The 17,477-nt window shown below is 35.3% G+C and overlaps 3 protein-coding genes across 14 annotated transcripts; 1 reads left to right on the top strand and 2 right to left on the bottom strand.

The window, feature by feature from the left end:
• The first annotated feature begins 1,222 nt into the window (after positions 1-1,222).
• On the top strand, positions 1,223-4,159 carry LOC107912702 (uncharacterized). 3 transcript variants are annotated; one of them, XR_001688253.2, is made up of 8 exons: positions 1,223-1,411; positions 1,717-1,914; positions 2,066-2,116; positions 2,730-2,974; positions 3,326-3,451; positions 3,543-3,605; positions 3,682-3,849; positions 4,018-4,158. XR_001688253.2 is itself a non-coding variant. In XM_016841007.2 (8 exons), the coding sequence occupies exons 2-7, from the start codon at positions 1,734-1,736 to the stop codon at positions 3,745-3,747; spliced, it is 732 nt and encodes a 243-aa protein (XP_016696496.1). In that variant the 5' UTR covers positions 1,223-1,411; positions 1,717-1,733; the 3' UTR covers positions 3,748-3,778; positions 4,018-4,159. The 3 variants fall into 3 exon arrangements, 2 of the variants coding, with proteins under 2 accessions (XP_016696496.1, XP_016696495.1); XM_016841007.2 differs by having other exon boundaries at positions 3,682-3,778; positions 4,018-4,159; XM_016841006.2 differs by lacking the exon at positions 4,018-4,158 and having other exon boundaries at positions 3,682-3,962.
• A 182-nt stretch (positions 4,160-4,341) lies between these two features.
• On the bottom strand, positions 4,342-8,324 carry LOC107911002 (DNA ligase 6). 10 transcript variants are annotated; one of them, XM_041081336.1, is made up of 5 exons: positions 5,809-8,324; positions 5,447-5,569; positions 5,231-5,342; positions 4,982-5,150; positions 4,342-4,672 (listed from the first exon to the last, which is right to left on the bottom strand). In XM_041081336.1, exon 1 carries the CDS (start codon positions 8,095-8,097, stop codon positions 6,199-6,201), a length of 1,899 nt encoding a protein of 632 aa, XP_040937270.1. In that variant the 5' UTR covers positions 8,098-8,324; the 3' UTR covers positions 4,342-4,672; positions 4,982-5,150; positions 5,231-5,342; positions 5,447-5,569; positions 5,809-6,198. The 10 variants fall into 10 exon arrangements, with proteins under 10 accessions (XP_040937270.1, XP_040937266.1, XP_040937267.1 ...); XM_041081332.1 differs by having other exon boundaries at positions 4,982-5,342; XM_041081333.1 differs by having other exon boundaries at positions 4,982-5,342; positions 5,451-5,569.
• A 609-nt stretch (positions 8,325-8,933) lies between these two features.
• LOC107912700 (protein CROWDED NUCLEI 1) lies at positions 8,934-16,409 on the bottom strand. The gene is made up of 8 exons (XM_016841003.2): positions 15,779-16,409; positions 14,400-14,609; positions 13,827-14,080; positions 13,099-13,369; positions 12,760-12,843; positions 10,445-12,531; positions 9,855-10,002; positions 8,934-9,503 (listed from the first exon to the last, which is right to left on the bottom strand). Exons 1-8 carry the CDS (start codon positions 15,992-15,994, stop codon positions 9,240-9,242), a joined length of 3,534 nt encoding a protein of 1,177 aa, XP_016696492.2. The 5' UTR covers positions 15,995-16,409; the 3' UTR covers positions 8,934-9,239.
• Positions 16,410-17,477: the final 1,068 nt, after the last annotated feature.

Raw genomic sequence — 17,477 nt, 5'->3', positions numbered from 1 at the left:
ATATTTTACTTTTTGTCCGAGCTCTGTTTTTGGTTTTATCCAAACCGTATCACTTGGACGGTTGTCCGGCCAAGATGAGTTCTAACTGGAACAAAATAAAAATGGACTTGGAGAGGACTTTCTCCAAGTCAATTCTTCTGCTTTCTTTTCTGACATAAACTACAAAACCCTTCCTCTTGTCTGCTTTCTTTTTTAGTACATATACAATGATCAATCTCTAAAGTCTAACCTTCTCTTTCTGTCTTTATTTTATATTATTTTTATCTCACATTTCCTCATCTATATATCTATATCTATATCTATATATGAATTAATGGGCATTTCAGTAGCTCCATGTTTCCAACCATTTCAAAACCTGATGTCTTTTCCTTCAGGGAAGGAAATACAAGAACCCTAAACGGAAAACATATTGCTGAGGTCATGTTTGAGTTCGTCGACATGATGGTTTGCCATGCAGACTCTTTCTTCATTGGTCACCTTATCCCAATTATAACCATGGACGAGTTGTCTCATGCCTGGGCAAACTTACTTCGTTTTCCCTCTCGATCGCTTTGCATGCAATGTTTTGTTAGCTTCATCTCTTTCAGCTTTGAAGTACTTTTTGTCTAGCCCTTAACTTGCCCCCATCAACTTCAGTGCTCACCCTTTCGAGTACGTTAAAGACGCCAACAGTAAGGTTTTGGATCAAGGTGGTGCCTAGGTTTATAATAAGCTTCATTGTCAAAATAAAATAAATAAATTTAATAACTGATTATAAATTTATTATATATTTTAAAATTTTTTAAAATAATTTTTTAAGTTCTTTTAGTTTTACACTTACTCAAAATAATCTAACAAATGGTTAGAATCAAATGAATCTAGACAATCATTTATTCAAATTAATTCTACATGTAAATTTTAATTATTTTTAATTTTTTGTAAAAATATTTTTAAAATTTTTTTGCTAACATCAACATATTATTTTAGTGACAGCATCTGATTACTACATCAACAAGATTAAAAGTTTAACTGACAGTTTTTATTAACCACAGAGATTAATTAATTTCTTTTAAGGTCAATGAAGACTCAAATTAGTATTTTTTTTTATAAGGACACAATTATTTTTTAAATTTTTTACTAACTTTTTTATTCTTAAGCCTTGAAAAAAAAAGTAAAAAAAATTAAATTAATAGCGTAACACCAACCACCAACAGACTCGTACTAAGGAAAGATATTTAAAAGTTAGAAACCGAGGTCAGCCCATAGACGCCTCTAATTTCATGCGTCATTGAAGAAAATGGGATTCGGTGCAGATCTAAGGCCCAAACTTCACACTTGAATTCTTCATGTTTAAACTCTTTCTTCCTCTTTAACCTAAAACCCTGCAACGCTCAATAATCTAATTTCTGCCTGAGGCCGTCGCCATCTCTGCGTAAGCTTTCCCATTCATTTTGACTTTCAGGAAATTTATACACTCTGTTTATTTTAATATCTTCCATAAATGTCTTTGTAAATGAATAATTTGAAAAGCTTTAAGCGTAAATTGAAAATCCTTTGTTTGATTTTGCCGCTTTACTAATTTACCAGTAAATGTATTGATATTTAGCCCAAAAAATTGGAAAAGGGTTCGAATATTTGAAATACGAATTCGCCGATTCATGATAGGAAAAAAATTTAATCCTTTATATAGATTTATGCACTCTCGTTTAATCTTGTTTATGTTATCACAATATCCAGAAATTTTGTAAAAAAAAATGATAAAGAGGAGGTTTTATAAATTTGAACATGCGGACAAAGATAATGTGTCGGATTCATCTTCATCGTCTTCGGACTCTGAACTTGAAGTGGAAGCCTCGGAAGAATCTGAATCAGAACCAGAACAAGAAGTTGCTGCTCAAGTAAATCAAAACAATCAAGCTTGCTCCTCTTCTTCGGGTTAGTTGCTTAGGGTTTAGTGATGGGTAATATATATTGATTTGTCAAACTGGTATGCGTTAAATTGATGATGTTTATACTGTTTTCAACTTCCTTTTATGATTATTACTAATTTTACTGATTTACAATTTGTATGCTTGTTTGATTTTAGGATATGAAAGCGAGGATAGCTCAGCGAATGAAGTTGGTGTGGACTCGGCAGGTATAATTTTACTTGATTGAATTGAGAACCTTCATAATTTGGTTATTTGCATGAGAAATAAAACTTGGGTTCTTGAGTTTTGCATGCATATGGTTTAGAAAAAAAAAAAAGTGTTGCATTGTTCATGTCAAACATTAGAAGCCGTGTCTGAAATTTGCTGAGAATCGTAGATATTGATTTGTCTTTTCCTATTTAGAACTTGTTCCTGATATCTGGCTAGTCTGAAGTTCTATTGACACTATTAAAATCCGTCATAAGCTGACTCTTTGTCTATAAATGGGAAAAGTTTTATGTATTTCATGTCAGAATATAAACCATGTCTGACATTGGCTATGAAACTCAGCTTTTAGTTGTCTTTCTAGCCCATATTTGGAACTTGGATATGTTTGAAGTTCGAGTGACGCCATTAAAATCTGTCATAAGTTAACTTTGATTCTTTCTCTGTAAATGGGAAAAGAACACATGACAATCTCATTTACTAAATCTTTGATACAACAATTGTCTTCTGCTGTCATGATTTCATTTAGACATTATGCAATATTGAACTGCATTGTTATGTTTATTCTAAAAAAGATCCCTTTACTTTTGTGGTTAATATGACCTGGTTTTGCAGGTCTTATAGATGATGATAATGATGAAAGTGAAGATGATAAACAAATATTTATCACCAATAGGTTACATACTGAACATGGTGCTCAAATTCGGGGAAAAAAATCAGATGTCCCATGCAACAAAGAACCGCTGCCAGATGATTTCCCAGCCTGTATACTGAAATGCAAGTCAGTTTTTAAGTGCAAGTTATGCCCAAGGATTGTCTGTTTGAACGAGGAGACTGCAAGGGCTCACTTTAATTCCAAGGTAAGGCATCTGGCTTGCTAGTTCTCTCTTTGTAGCAAAATACTGGATAACCACACCACATCAACGATTAAGAAACCATATGGTTCAATCCAATCCTGGAAAGTTTACACTATCACCAAAAAAAAAAAAATTTATATAGTCATTGTCGACCTTTGAATTGAGAAAATGATAAGAAATCTGATGTGACACTATACACTTTCACCATTTATATGTGGTGATTGCATGTAAATTGATGGTTCTGGGGGCATCAGTTTTGTCCGTTGATTGCCAGAACGGATTAAAAGGAATATCATGCTTGTTTGATTTCACATAAACCAATATGATATTAAAAAAACCCCTTTATGGTTGTAGAGGCATGCTCGATCTGAGAAATTACTAAAGGAAGGTAGACTGAAGACTATGCTTAACAGTGATGGGGAAATTGAGAATCAGGAGACTGCTGCAGAAGCGTATTCTCCAGTTGTCGCTATTGAGCAGGTTGATTTGGCTGAAATATGATTTTTTCAGTTTGATTGAAAATTGAATATCCATGCAGAAACATAAGTTCTACTCCATTGTCTTGTACTAGGATAAACAGAAAATGAAACATAAAGGAGGACGCCATCGAAGGGGGAAGGGTTCAAAAAGGAAGGTAAAAAGTTTAAGTTTTCATGTATTTCTTCAGTGTTTAAGTTAGAACCTAGGCTAATTTGTAATATAAACTGCAGAGAATGAGAGATGAAAAGCAGTCTACAAAAGATGGAGTCAAAAGGGGGCGTAAGGACGAAAATTGAAAGCTGTTAAAAGAATAGACGGGAGAGCAAAGTAAGAAATAGTTTCCTTCTAGTTTTGCAGAACAGAGTTATGTAATGCAACCAACTAACCATATTTCCATGGTAATTTTGGGGTTTCCATATGCTTTTTCTTGTTTTCTTTTAAATGCATTGGCAACTTACCGAGTCCTCTTTTGATTTCATTGTTTGAAAGCCTTGTTGAGCTCTTTCATTCATTTCATTCATAGTTATGACGTGTGTTTGCTTCTTGCATTTTTTATTTTCTGGCAGATAATATGCATCAAATGCATGCACCCGGTATTTAGTTCAAAAACCTAATTCGGAGGTAACCATGTGATCATGACCAGGGATGTAATCGAGCTGAATCAAGCTCAAGGCTGGAAGCTCTAATGAAACCCACTTTAATGCCAAATCTGGTAACAATAATACTGGTTATAGTCTGCATAAACAGAATGGCAATGTTTGTGATTTAACAAAACACAAGATACTCGAATTTCTTGCAAACACTAATAAATAATATATGAGAAAAATGAGACAAATAGAGTATACGTAACATAGATTAAATAATACTAAAGAAATTGACAAAAGCATGTTGCTTAGCTACCGGAATTAGATTTTAAAATGATATCAAATTACAAGTGGGTACCGATACAGAAAAAGTTTTGTCTAAATTTATCCGTTCTGAAGAAAAAAAGGAAATAGAAGCTCTGGCAAAGCCTTGTATAATCATATCCATCCAGCATTTAAGTGCCCATGAATAACTTACTCGATCAATGAGTTGTTTCGTAGCATGGTATACAAGAGGGTATCACTGGAGGTAGAATGCTTTGCTTATCATCAACAGAGTGGTAATGACATTCTGGTTCTAAATTGTTAAGCTAGAAACCAGTTCTTACTAATAAACCGATATTGTAGCAAGTTCCTCCTGAATTTTACACCACCAAATCCGAGCATTAACCAATTATTTCTAAATAATTCAAATCAGTCATCAATGTTTCAGTTTATAATCATTTGTTGTCAACAGGATCAATACTGGGTTGTAACTTTATCTTCCAGAGCACAGAAAATAAGTCCTCATAATAGTATGGTGAAGGAGCAAGTAAAGTTTGGGTTTGTAGTCACATTTGTGCAACAACACCTTAAACCAAAATATGGTATTCAGAAGGCTCTCCAAAAAAATTGTGGAAGGACTAGGAGAAAACAGAAAACCATGAGAGGAATTAATTGCTCTTACCAGGATCACCAATGTCTTTGGACAGGTCCCTTACTTTTCACCGGTTTGTCCCCCACATGCTTCTTCTAGTGCAGACGTAATCAAGCATCCACCATTACTTAATTCCTGTATCATTAGTGCAGCATGAGTGCCCCTTGTTTTTTGTGTTGGCAGCTGTATCTCTTTGAATCTGTCACCTTTTAGGTAAGTGATCTACGAAAGTACAATCTGAGTGAAATCTTTCAGAAATGTAGAGTACGAATCCATTACTTTGTAGGAAATTAGAACTTGTGGAGTAATAATATTTTCATGGTCAGGAGCAACTTTGTAGCTGCACAGATACACAACAGGAAGCACATCCTCGGGGGGCAAGGCTAGCAAACTGGTTGAAAGAAAATAGGAAGGGATAAAGGGTTAGCAATCAGTTACAAGCGTAAAGTTTGATTTCACCAACAAAAGATGTAATAATAAGGATATAATCTGTACCAACTTTCTAAACATATTGCAAAGCATAGAATCAGCTTTGGTCTTGCCCTTTTGAGCCCCTAACCAGGTCAAAAGCCGATGCAAGATGAACATATGGAACAGGCTGACCATGCCTCCAGCATGCTGCACAGACATCTCAGTAAAAGTTCTAAAGTATCACAAAGGAAGCTGAGAAGTTCTATGAACAGGCCTCTAAAACAAAGAAACACCAAAGATGCAGTAAAACTAGAATAGCTCAAAGAAAAATGCCAAGTATTTCAAAAAGATAAAATAACTTCTAAATAGATGCTACAATACTCTAGAAGTAGAAGAACTTCAGGACAATATTAAGCATATAGGAAAAACAACATCCAGATACCAACCTTGCTCTATAGGTTTACATTATCAGGATGCAACAATACAAGTTTTCTGTCAACGTTTCGATTAATTGTCCTGGAAAATATGAAAACACCATACATCTTGATTCCTCTGGTACATGTTTGCTCTTTCTAACAAAGCAATCATTAGTACAGCTCTGGACCTAAGCTAATTTGCTGTAGACCATCATATTCTCTGTATTCTCACCACAACTCAGGATTACTATAATACATATCCAGTGCCTATTCGATATCTCCTTGAGTTTTCTCAAGCGAGGGCGCAACATAGTTTCTTGACAATTCATTGGCATTTATTATCTGAATAAACTGATTGTTTTCTCTATGTATGATTTAGTCCAATTACTAGGCAAGATATTTTCACCTTTAGGGCATTCTTCAATTTTTTCGATCAGTCTTGCCACCTTTAGAGTCATCAGGCAAAAGTTTACTGAAGAAGCTAGTTATTGTAGGCTGCTTTGACCCGCTAGATTTCAGTGTTGAATTACTTTTTACTTTCTTATTTGACCTCTTCTCAGTGTTTTTCTTCCTTTTGCTAGGAGATATGTTCCTCCACCGTGTAAATTTCAAACTAGGAGACTTGCTGACTAGACTTAAATTAGTATTTACATTTTCATCAGTGCTGCTACGAAAATGTCCTGAATTTGAAAGTGATATAGGGCTCTTTGGTGAACTGGCATGGGATGCAGATTCAAAGCTTCTAAACACAGAGACTTGCTCGTAGAATTCAATTTCATGCTCATAAAAATTGGAAACTGCTTCAACAATATTCCATCTTGAGCTGCCAACCAAATCTAATATCTGGTCTCTGGTCACCCATCTGGGCAAAGAATCCCTGGTTTCCTCAATGATTCTCTCTCTTTCCTCCTCGCTTGGTATAGTTGAATCTTGTGAATGAGGTTTATGGACGTAAGATACATCATTCGAAGAAACATCCATGTCATTACTCTCAACTGTTTTTATTTCAAACATATTTTTATTTCTCTCCATGACCCTTTCCTCATTAGCATCCCTTTCAACTTTTTCTACAGTTTCACAGTTGCCACGATGAAAACCCATCAGCAAGTCCTCCTTATTGTCCATTTCATCAATCAGCCCATCAAAGTGCTTTCTCAGTTTATCAGCATGTTTACTTTCAAGCTTCTCAAAGTCCATAGCAACTGTAGGAATAACCTTCTTTGGTTTCAAAAACTTCACATATTCTTTAAGCTCGTCATAATTAGAATGCTCAAGACAAGGGACTAGATGTATCTCAAATGTATCCTTAGTTTGCACTGCAAATTTATTCCGCTTGACTTCATAAGTCCACCCAGTCGGCACAAATCCGACAACCTTCTCATACCCTCTTTCCACCATAACCTCTTCCATTATCACAAAATTCGGCCTAAAGTACGGCCAAGTTTCACCTAATACACTCCAACCAACAACGTGAACATCACTCTCACTCTCATCTTCAGTAAAAACTTCACCATCCCCATACCCCAGAACACGCAAAATCTCCATTTTCCTCCCATCAACACATATCTTGGTCTTACATCTCCGTGCAACCTCAACCAAAATCTTCTCTTTCCCAGCAACATAAGTAGCAATAAGAAACAAAACCCTCCTTTTCCCAAATTCCTTTCCTATCCTATCTACCACACTAACCACATAATCAATCGATTCTTCTTGAGAAGGAAATATACATTTCGGATCACAGTATGTAGTATCTAAAAATATGGCATCACAACCAACAAATCCAATCAAATAACTATTCAACTTCATCGAATTGCAGTAACGAAAATCGCCTGTGTGAACATACCTTTCAAAGATCCCATTTTTAGTGGGAACTTTGAATAATAACTGGACTGACCCAGGGCAATGATTGGCGTCGATGAGAATGACCTCGCAGCCATCTACTAAAACGGGGTCGTTCAAAGGCAAAGCGAAGACGAAACGGGGTGGGATTTTAAGGGTTTGGATGAGAAGGAGGGAAGTGAGGTGGGAACAAAAGATGATGCCTTTTGACCAGGAGGGACAGAGGCCGAAATACTGATCGGAGTGGAAGTGGGAGAGGAAGTAAGAGGCGGAGAAAGCTGTGAAGGGGTGGCGGAAGGAATCGATGAGGAAGCGAGTGTGGGGGATGAAATTGGAGGGAGGGAAAGAGGAGGGAATTGGGGGAAAAGAAAGCGTGGAAGTGGTGGAGTTTAGGGCAGTGAGGTAGAGTTGGGTGGAGTCTAGGGTCAAGGTTTTGACTCTCTCATTGGCGGTGGCTGTGGCCGCTGATTGAGCGGACATCGGCGGTGTGTCGTAGGGTGGTGTGGGGTCAATTATAGGAGAAAAGGGGGCATTTTTCTTTTAAATGGATTTGGAAATTTTTTGCGATGCCGATTTGGGAGGTGTTGCGGTTGCCACTTGCAAGTGGCGGAGGCTCACTGGCGCCAAAGCGATAGTTTTTTTGTTGTTATCATTTTGTTATTTTTCCTCCAAATTATTGAGAGTGAATCGTAGGAAATAAATAAGATAAACTTGAAAGAGAACATTTGTATACTAATAAAACTAAAAATCATATATTACTTGTATTGATTGATTCGAATATTAATGTAAAATTAATGTAAATATAGGAAGGTATAGAACGGTTGTATTGAAACACATTATAATCTTATTTATAGATTAAAATTATAATATATTTTAAATATTATATCAAAAAAATTTAAAACATATAAATTATGTATAATAAAATTAAAATATATAAAAATTCAAATTCAACTCCATAAATATTTTTATTATCTTTTTAAATAAAAAATTAAAATAGTTTTGAATAATATATTTTATTTTAATTATAAAAGAATATTTTTGTAAATTTTTTTATCTAAATTAGTACTAGAATCAATGCCACAAGAGCTTAAATAAAAATATAAATAGAATAATTAGTGAATAAATAATGTGATCTTACTTTTCAGAAGTGATGTTAAAAGCACGTTGTAGCCTTGCCTTGAGGGCGACATGATCAAGAAGAACAACATATCATGAGAAATTTACTTGAAATCAAATATTAAAATAAAAAATTCGATCTTCAGTTTGACTCTTCTGAACGGGTAAAACGGACAGACAAATTTTGATGACAAAAGTCGAACAATAATTCCAGAAAAGATTAGAAATACACAAGTATTATCGGATACAAACAATTTGGTCTTGGAAGCCGTACAGTCCACTACTCATTTCTACAACAAATAAATCATGTATCTAGCTATCTAATCTAGGACCGTCTTGCAAAAGAATCAAAAGGAAAACCCTACACCCCCCCCCCCAAACCACCACCTGAATTAATTTCTGGCGAATAATTACATTTATATTTTAATACACACTAGCTGTTCCTACGAGGAAACCTGCACAACTGGGCTCGGACTTTGGCAAATTACAATATATGATTTGCATCATTATGTGGTCAGAAAACTCCACAGCTTCTTTCCTATCGATACTTCACCAGGGTGCTCCAAATTATTCTCCTCCTCTTCATCATTCTCGTCCTCATCCTCATCTTTATGCCCTTCGCTGTGTGATTCACTCTGGTAGTCATTTCCATCACCGTACTCGCCAACCCCTTGAGGTGTGCCATTCACCACCTCACTTAATGCCATGTTGGCATCAAATGTTTTGGTTGCACCAGCATTACCATCTTTGGTGTCTGGACCTGTCTCACCCTGCAACATAAAAGATATATAAAACAAGATTATTTAAACATAGTGAAAATCATTAAGACGAGTTTTATAAATCATCAAAATCTGAAATGGTGAAGTTCAACTTTAGAACATGAGCCTTGTATCATTAATATTTATGATGATATCATGAAATCATGTCATCGACTGTTCAGAACAGAAAACCAACGAAGACCATGCCATGCATAGATAATTTACTCAACTAACGAGTCAAAGCATTCTGTCAAGTGACAACTAACGTAAATTTGTAGCAGAGATCATTGACATGCACGTAACCATCTGCATCAAACATGCACATGCCACAGTACAAAAAATTAAAATTTCAAGGCCCCTTACCTGCTGCAGAAAGTGTGCACCATCATTCTCACTTGCATCTCCAGTTTCACTTGCAGGCATTGGAGAGTAGTCAACTTGATCCACTGCATCTTTAGCACCTTCAGTTTCTCTATTCATGTCAAATGTGGTTTTAGCAACTGTGACCCCACTACATCAAAGCATATTCCGCATGTTAGTTGCTTCAAAATTGCTTCTGCTGAAATATTTTATACTGGGTTGTCCTTGTCCAACAAAATAACATCATCCACAGGTTTCACATGGTAAATTAAATTGTAATCTAATCCAACTTATTACAAACAATACATTTGAAATAAAATGATTCAGCAACCTACCATGTAGTTATTTTACAGTCACTGCAGAATTATTGATTTCACTAAGTGCTAGTCCATCTCTAATCAAGTGGACCGGCAATGCTATAAATGATTAATTGAAATTATGCTAAACTTAGATCAACAGCAAATAAGACAAATCAACAAGTAGTGGTTCTTCAACTTAATTACAAAGCAACCATCAAGCTGTATAACCACAACGAATATTCATACACACATGAAGCAAGAGATGAAAAATCTACCATCTCAACAGTAACTTACTTTTTGGGCCGTCGGAGATTATATCTTTTCTGACCAGTAGGCATAGCCGAGACAACTTTTTGATGCCTCTTTCTTCTCTGGCCTGCTGCAATACTATCAGAATGTCCTTCACTAACAACTTGCTTACTGTCTGATATTTGAGATGTTTGAGCATGGTTCCGCTTCCGTTCATTTCTAGATGTGCCTCCATCAGCAAGACCAGATTCACCCCTGCTTAAAGCATTGGCATGAACAGAATCAGCACTACCATTTGGATGCTCAAGCTCATTTGGTTCTAAAGCTTTCCCAACAATAGCCTCAGCATCATTGACAACTGCCTTCGCAGAGCGTCTTACTTTAGCTCTAGGCCTGCTTCTCCTGTGAACATGCTTTCCATGATTCAGATCACAATTCTGAGAATCTTCCAACACTTCCAGTTCCTTACAATCCATGTTGTTCTGATTATCAACTGACAAGTCCTGACCAGCCTCAACATCTCTTGTGCTGGTGTCTGATTGGAACCTATGAATCTCCAAAGATTCATTTGCCGCAATAGAAGTGAGCTCTGGCTCATGTTCAGTTGTTGACATGCCTTTCATATTAACTTGTTGACTAGAGAGGGAGGGCCCCACGTTCAATTTTGTTAAAGCATGAGGCTCAATGTTTTTCCCAGGAGACAATTTAAATATTTTTGAGGTGCATTTACGAAGCCATGACATAGTTCCAGCAGAAATTGGAGATCCTGAAGCAACAGATGCAGACATCATCTGCCTCTCAGATGCCACAAAATTCCCAAAAATATTTCTGCTGGTATAGTTATCTGCCAAACTTGGAAGCAGAGGGAATCCCTCATTCTCTATTTCCTGTAGGTATTTTAGATCAGAGAGTAGAAACTCAGAGGTAATCTCACCACAATTCTTGCAACTCTTTTGTTTCTCAAGAAATGAAATAAAGCGGTTCCTCTCCTTGATCAATTGCTCTCGTTGGTCCTTCAACTTCTTGCTGAGATCCACTAGGTCATCAATGTCTTTTCGTATTTCAATTTGCTGTCCTTCAAGATGACTCTTGCTAGCATTAACTTCTTGCCTTTCTTTTTCTATCTTAAGTCTTTCTTGTTTCAACTCTTCCATCTCTCTCCTAGCTACCTCTCTTAAATAATTAATATTGTCCAATTCTCTCTCTTTTTCTTCCTCAAAGGACTTTTTTCTCTCTCCTAATTCCTTCTCCATCTCCTCAAATCTATCCTGCATATCACTCTCAAGTTTACTTTTCAACAACTCAAGGTCATGAAGCCTTTGGCTTCTCTCACTTTCAGCTTTCTCAGCTACCACTGACCGCTCATGTTCCATGGTGGCAGCAAATGTTTCTTTAGCAACTTCAAGAGCTTCCAACTCTCTTTTTATACAATCCTCGGCGACTTGCTTCTCATTCTTTAACCTTTCATCCTCAGCAAGTTTTTCTTTTTCAAATTTCTCCTGCTGTAGGTTGACATTCTTCAACTCTTTCTCAATTTCTAACTTTTTCCCATCTAACTCTTCCCATTCTCTCTCAAATTTCTCTTTCTGCCATTTCAAGTCCTCAGCTTCCTTTAAAAGCAATTCTTCTTGAAGTCTGCATTTCTCTATTTCTTCCTTTAGTTTCAATTGCAAGCGAAGATACTCAGACCTCTCTTCTTCGCTAACTCTGAGCCTATCTTTCTCCTCATGCATCTTTGATAATTGTTCTTCATTTGCAATTCTTAGCTTCTCAGTTTCAGCCTTAAGGGTCAAAAGTTCTTCTTTGTCGGCATCCATATGCTTCTTCTTGATCTCTAAATTCTTTTCCTCAGATCTGATGACCTGCTCCCTTTCCTTGAGGCTTTTCACTTTTAATTCAAATTCCTTCTCTTTCGCTTTAAACTTTTCCAATTTCTTATCTAATGCCTGCTCTCTTTTAGAAATCTTCTCTTCCATGTGCTTGACTTCAACTTCCTTCTTCTCCACATCAGTCACCTTGCTTTTTAGTTCAAGGTCTAAGGATTTTCTCTTTCCATCAATTTCCAACTCAAATGCACGCTTTGTCTCATCCAGAATGGCATTATGTTCATCCAGGAGCTTCTGAATCTCCGTCTGCCAAAAAAAAAAAAATCAAACAAATGACCCTAAATGATGCCTTCTAATATAATATCTGCCCCTCCAAGAGAACTAAATAGAGCTCTTTGAGAAAAATATAAAGTAAATGAAAAAACAAGGAACCTTTGTGAACATAAATTACAAAAATAGATCTACCAACATTTTACATAAAAATAAGAATTCCAGATGAATGAATGTGTCTCAGAAACACTGGCAAAACCTTACCTTCTCTCTGGCGTTTAACTTTTCTTCAATAATGAGCAACTCCTTCTCTTTCATCTCCAACTTCTCTCTCACAACACTCCATTCCTGCATCCAGATGAAAATGGTAAATAATAACTATGCCACTCAAACACGGATGTGAGTATCAGATATGGTATGTGTCCGACACAGATATGGTTGATATTTCTAAGTTTTTCTGCGTATTTTGGAGGATACTAGGAGGTCAAATGCTATATCATGTGTCAGACATAGGTGCTTCAACAAAAATGAAGAGTTGGAGCAACAAAGTAAAATACTATTATTTCATATAAACGCAACTGCTCAACATGAAAGTTAGGCTACCTTTTCTTTCAAAGTTAATTTTGTTAGCCTGTTGTTTATATCATCTTCTTTCTCCTTCAAAGTTTTGTGGGCTGCATCAATCATCTTTTGTGTCTCTTCAAGGTGTTGCTCTTTTTGTTTGAAGAGACTATCATTCTCATTTGCTCTCTCCTCCCTTTGGTAGACATATGTTTGGCCTTTAGCCAGCCTCTCCTCCGCATCTTGCAATTTCTTTTCCCATTCTCGCAGGTCTTCCCTTTGTTTGGACAAAGTAGTCTCATGTGCTTCTCGCCTGAAAGAAAGGAAAACAAAATATCAATGAACTTTAAATGTAAAAAGAATTATAACTCTTGGATTAACAAATAAACAACGAATTCTACAGGGGTATATATTCATTGAGAAAGTTAACACACACACGCACAAGAAAAAAGAAAAAAAAACAAAAAAAGAAGGAACCGCTACCCACCAACTATCAAACAAACAAACAAAAACCAAAAACCTATGTTGCTATGTCACTTCATTTTTTTTGACATGCTTGTGTTCCAACACCCATCACCAACACATTTGGACATGGGTATTGGGATATGACCCACCAGGGACCCTCCAAAATACATGGAAACACTTTTAAAAAGTTAAGCATACCCATATTTAACACTCATACCCTAGTCTGAGTAGCATGGATGAGAACTAGACACAGAAAAGTCCCACTAGCCCACTAGCAGATAAATGAAAGGTAGGTTGAAGCATACTCTGAAATAAAAGACTGTCGCTCCCTACGAAGTTCATTTTCACGAGACTCTAACTCTTGTAACTTCCTTTCAATCTCTGAATTCTTTCTACTAATCTCGGCAAGCTTTGCATCATCTGCACGCAATTTTGCCTCCACCTCCAAAGATTTCTCTTCAACACTAGCAATCACAGCATTTGCTTCAGAAAGCTTTGCATCTGCAGTAAATTTGATTTCTGCATTTTCTGAGCGTATGTCTCGTAAAGCTTGCTCTAGCTGTAGAAAACAAAAGAACCATTATCCAAGCATTTGAATATATTACCTCATATATAATATCAAAAAGAATTTATGGAGTAAGAAAGCTTTAATTTCCAAGGTATCAAATTACAGAAGTACATTTTAATTTATTCAAAATTATACTTAGAAATTTGCAGAAGAAAGTACCCCAAAATAATCTTTCCTCAACTTGGTGATAAGAAAAATACAAAGGAAAAGCCAAATTTTACATGGATAAAACCAAACCAATGCAAGGAAATTATATCGATATCTTTCAACTTTTTAGGGGGAAAAATAAAGCAGGACATAAGATCCATACATCAAGCACACACTGCTTCTCAACACCAAGGGCCTTGCGTAGAATCTCTTCCCGCTTCTCAACATCATTTATTGCAATTAAATGTGCTTCTTGTTCTTGTTTGAGAGCATCCTTTGCTTCTATCAATGCCTCATTGAGTTCTTCATACTTTGATGTCCATTCCTTTTTCTCAATCAAGAGAAGCCCCAAATTGTATTGGTATTCAAAAAGCTGGAAAAGAAACAGAAATAATACGGATCATTCAGATGAGACAGTGGGACATTGAACAAACCATTCTACCATGAAATAGGATAGACCAACCAAATTGAGTAGATAGCTTTAGAGTACATCAGCAAAAGTTTATCACATTATAAAGCTAAAACCATGTTAAATTTCAAACTTTTTAATTTGATAAAGATGAAGAATGCTCAAGAAAGCCATCCTATATATAAGTACAGCCCAGTCAGCAATCCTAAGACATTCAACTTTCCCAGCTAAGCCTTCAGCAGTTCATACCTGTCAACGTGATGCTTGACAAAAAGGTGACAAATTTGGGCCCAATTTTCAGTTCAGACATAAATGAGAAAAGCTAGGAAGCATGGGCACTCATAATACAGGTATGACATGACATGGACTTAGCGAGATGGGAATTTCTAAAAATTACGAACGACACACAAGCATGGTCAGGCACAGCAATAAAATTATTCTTTTATATAATAATATACAATAAAAAGTAAATTTGATTCTTTTCAATTAAATATTAATCTTCAAACATTTCAATTTTTTAAACAGTGCCTCGACCATGTTCGATTTTATTTTATCTATTTTTATGTGCTGCATGTCTGACATGTATTTTTCCATGTCAGAAATGTGTTTGACACTTGGAAACTCCTCTGACAGAAGCTACTGAGCTTCATATGAGAAAATTGAATAGCAAGATGCTATGGCACCAATAAAGGTGAAATAAGTTATCTTTGTCTGACTATAGTTTGAATAAACGAATGGTGTTTACCTAAAGAAAGGTCAAAAACTAATAACGAAAACGAACTGTGCAATTGGGTAAATAGCTTTAACTTTGACATAGTAAAAAAATTATGCGAAAAACAACAGGAAAATTTCTTCTTTCAGTAAAATGGATTTTAGTTTAATCTAGCAAAATTAAGAAACCATATCAAGGGTTTACTTTCATCTAACACCTCCTAACTCACTCATTTTAACTTAAAACCACTAATTTTAAAGGCAACTTTTTTAATCATATCAATTCCTCACCTAAACCTATCAAAAAAATATTTATCTATAACAATTGGACAAAAGTACCGAAAAAAAGCATACTAAAAATATATATAACGAATTTAAAGCTCCTAAAATGGCAACTTAAGAAATATATTGTAGCAGATAACCTCATTTTCGAGTCTTAGCACTTTCTCGCGCAACTCTTCCTCCTGGTCCTCTGACCCGACGTCTTTACAATTAGGAGTCAAGGGCTCAGCAAAAGCCGCTCCTTTCCCTTTCCCAACAGAAACCCCATTGGAGTTCGGATCCGAACCCGACCCGTCTGCTTTCTTCCCAGGTGCAAACGACCAACCCGACCAAACCTTCCTCTGCGGCGTAAACATTTGTCGAATTCCTCAATTTTCCCTTCAAATGATCTTAAATTTCAACTACATACCCAGTACCCAATTCCAGAAGTACCATTTTTTTTCTGGAGAAAATAAGAGCCCTAATCTTATCCTCTGTTTCTGGTTTGTTTCTCTATGCTCGAGAATTTGAAAACCTAGCGCCGGACTTGAAATAGAGCCCTAAATTACGGCGAAGAGTGGAGTTTAAAATCCGATAACGTCTCGAAACAGCATAGTCTCCTTTTTTTATTCTCTATACTTTCAGCCACCTTTTGTTATCATCACTTAACGATCTTTAGTGTCCATACCATTTTACCCTTTATGTTTATGTTTCATGCTAGGGTATTTTGGGAAATTAGAAGATTTTTCAACGTGCGTGTCTGAAGATGTATGTCATCAAGGACGGGATTGCCCATGACAGGTAGTTGTCCGTTTAGAAGTAGGGAAGGAATAAATAAGGAGGTAAAGGGAGGGTGTTTTAGGAAAAAAGGAAAAGGTATTTTTGAAGAATGGAATATAGAAAATACTCGGCACGGAAATGACACGTTGTGGGAGAGCTGGTTCTTTTTTCTTTTGGTCAAAAGTGTGGAAGAGCTGTGTTAAGTTGGTATTAGTAAACTCGCATTATCTCTTTGACCGGTTGTCCCATGTGGATTCATGGCCATCCATAATTATTCAACATCATATCATTAATCCATTTGTTTTATTTAATAAATTAATTTAAAAATTATAATAAAAATATTAAAAATAATTAATTTAATTATTTTTAAAATTTGATTTAATTTTCGATCCAATCAATTCATAATTTGACTCTTATTTTTTATTAATACCTTAATTAGCTCTTAGTTTGTTATATTGGTTCAATCTTATTCTTAGAAATAAGATTATACTCTCTTTTTTTCTCCTCAACTTTAAAAAATATGTTTTTGATAAAAAAAATATTAAAGCATTTTTTTCTTCAAAACTCCTCGAGTTTGAATAAAGATAGTGCCAAAAATTAGCTTAAGAAAAAATCTTACTTTGAAAACAAATTATGTTCAAAAGTGATCAAATTTATGTTATTTTAGTTGTTGCAATAGCATGATTGCCAACTAAGTTAAAACTCAATCGATTAATTTTATAACATGTTATTTTATGCATTGTATAATTTATATTATATAAAATTAAAGAGAAATTATTTAGTACATTACCAATAAAATTGTTAAACTCTACAAATAAGGTCAAAAGTTTACAAACATTCTATAAAGGTATAGTAAATTATTAAATAAATAAATATTTTAAAAAATTCACATGTCAACCCTTTAAAGTCTCTAGTAAAATAAAAAAAAAATACACTGTGAAATATTCATCAAAAATTAAATACATAATACTTTAATATAAATATTAAAAATATATTGAATTAATAGAATGGTTATGTTTAAAATTTTAATTAAAAAATTTTAAAAAAAAAATCCTTGAGCTATACCGTAAACAATGGATT

The sequence above is a fragment of the Gossypium hirsutum genome, chromosome A11, assembly GCF_007990345.1.
Source record: "Gossypium hirsutum isolate 1008001.06 chromosome A11, Gossypium_hirsutum_v2.1, whole genome shotgun sequence".
Lineage (NCBI taxonomy): Eukaryota > Viridiplantae > Streptophyta > Magnoliopsida > Malvales > Malvaceae > Gossypium > Gossypium hirsutum.
Note: the sequence above shows the minus strand (reverse complement) of the source record. Positions and strands in the feature narration are given on the sequence as shown.